At 60.4% G+C, this 1,604-nt stretch overlaps 1 protein-coding gene across 1 annotated transcript in view; it reads right to left on the bottom strand.

The window, feature by feature from the left end:
• SP1 (Sp1 transcription factor) overlaps positions 1-1,604 on the bottom strand; it is a gene marked incomplete at both ends in the record, with an annotated part of 13,303 nt that overhangs the window by 11,247 nt on the left and 452 nt on the right. Inside the window, one exon of the mRNA XM_010285015.1 lies at positions 407-1,602. Coding sequence (XP_010283317.1) covers positions 407-1,602 — 1,196 coding nt within the window. The remainder of the gene's footprint in view (positions 1-406; positions 1,603-1,604) is intronic.

Below are 1,604 nucleotides of genomic sequence, written 5' to 3'. Positions count from 1 at the left end.
AAACTGGCACAAAAACCACGCTTCGCCCTTAGCGCCGCATGCAGCGTCCCCCTTCTCCCCTGCCCCCTTCCCCGCGCATCTCCCTCCTTCCCCGGTCACCGGCAGCTCCTCTGTTTCTTTTCATGCCATCAGCCACCCAAGAGTTAATTAGATCAGAAACTCCACAAAATGAGTTTCAGGTCTTCTGGTGATCGACGGAGGCTTAGTACTTCCTTCCCCGTAAGCGCCGGCCCGCTTGCCAACTCTGTTTGGCATCGATCGCAGCCAGCTCTAGCCCTGGCACGGCTGTGCCAGTGCCCTGAACCCCAGAGAGTCCAGTCGGCGCACAGAGCAGCCAGGCGACATCGTTTCGCCTTCGATTTCCTCTGCCCGGCTACAGAAAAGAAACCAAGACAACACAACTTACCGGCAGTGTTTGCTATGGCCAGCGGCAGCCCTTGCAGCTGATGCACCTGGATCCCAGACGCTCCCAAGGCACTGAGGTTAATAGTCTGGAGGCCTGGCATGGAGGAGAGCTGGGCAGCGTTGACCGTGACAGTGCCGCTGGGGAGGGAGGCGATGGGGGTGAGCGTGGTGCTGGTGCTGCCCGTCTGCCCCAGTGACACTCCCTGCATGGGGGCCAAGGTGATTGTCTGGGCCTGGGGGTTTTGAACCTGAAGGTTTTGGAGCTGGATGGTCTGCCAGCTCACCTGCCCGTTGGGACCCACCGTGGGCGTTCGGATGATAATGGGCCCGGAGTTGGGGACAGCTTGGAGCTGCAGGTTCTGCAAGGCGTCTTGGGAGATGGCTTGAGTGGCAAAGGTCTGGCCAGAGAGCGGGGTGGTCTGGAGGGCTTGGATCGTCTGCCCTCCTTGGACTAGCTGAGGCTGGATCAGGATCTGCTGCTGCTGCTGCGGTTGCTGACTCTGATCCCCCTCTTTCTGCTGCCCCGGCTGCAAAGCCACCCCAGAAACTTGGCTCTGCAGTGAGTCCGAGCTCTGGACGCTGCTGACCCTCTGGGGCGTCTGCGCCTGGACGTTGGTTCCCACCGTCGCGCTGGTAGAAAAATTCATGATGCCCATGTTACTGGTGGTGGTGGTGGTGGAGTAGCTGTTGGCGTTGGTAAAAAAGGCGCCAGAACTAGCGTGAGACGTGGCCGTGTTGGTGGAACTGATGGCAGAGCCCGAGGTGGCCGGCTGGGAGCTGCTGTCCGGAGAGCCGGAGCTGCTCAGTGTGACCGTCTGAGAGGTGGGAGCCAGGCTGGCGGCCACGCTGTTGACGGGCAGAAAGGTGATGTTGCCGTTGAGAGCCACGGGGACGTTGGCCACGTACTGGGTTTGCCCTGAGAGGGTGTTGTTGGCCAAGCCCACGCCCTGGATGGGGACGGCCTGCTGCAGCAGGTTTGGCATGGCGATGAGGTTACTTGTCCCCGCTCGGCTTGTTATGATCTGCTGGTTCGTGCCGGGGATGATCTGGAGCTGACCAGAAGCATCCTGCTGCACGTTGACTTGGGCAGGGGTAGCGGCAAACTGGAGCTGCTGCCCATCGATGGTTTGGAATTGGGGAATCACCTGGTACTGGATATTAGGGATAACTCCCGGCAGGGACGTGAGGACCTGACTGCT

This window comes from Phaethon lepturus, unplaced genomic scaffold (genome assembly GCF_000687285.1).
Source record: "Phaethon lepturus isolate BGI_N335 unplaced genomic scaffold, ASM68728v1 scaffold23484, whole genome shotgun sequence".
Classification (NCBI taxonomy): domain Eukaryota; kingdom Metazoa; phylum Chordata; class Aves; order Phaethontiformes; family Phaethontidae; genus Phaethon; species Phaethon lepturus.
Note: the sequence above shows the minus strand (reverse complement) of the source record. Positions and strands in the feature narration are given on the sequence as shown.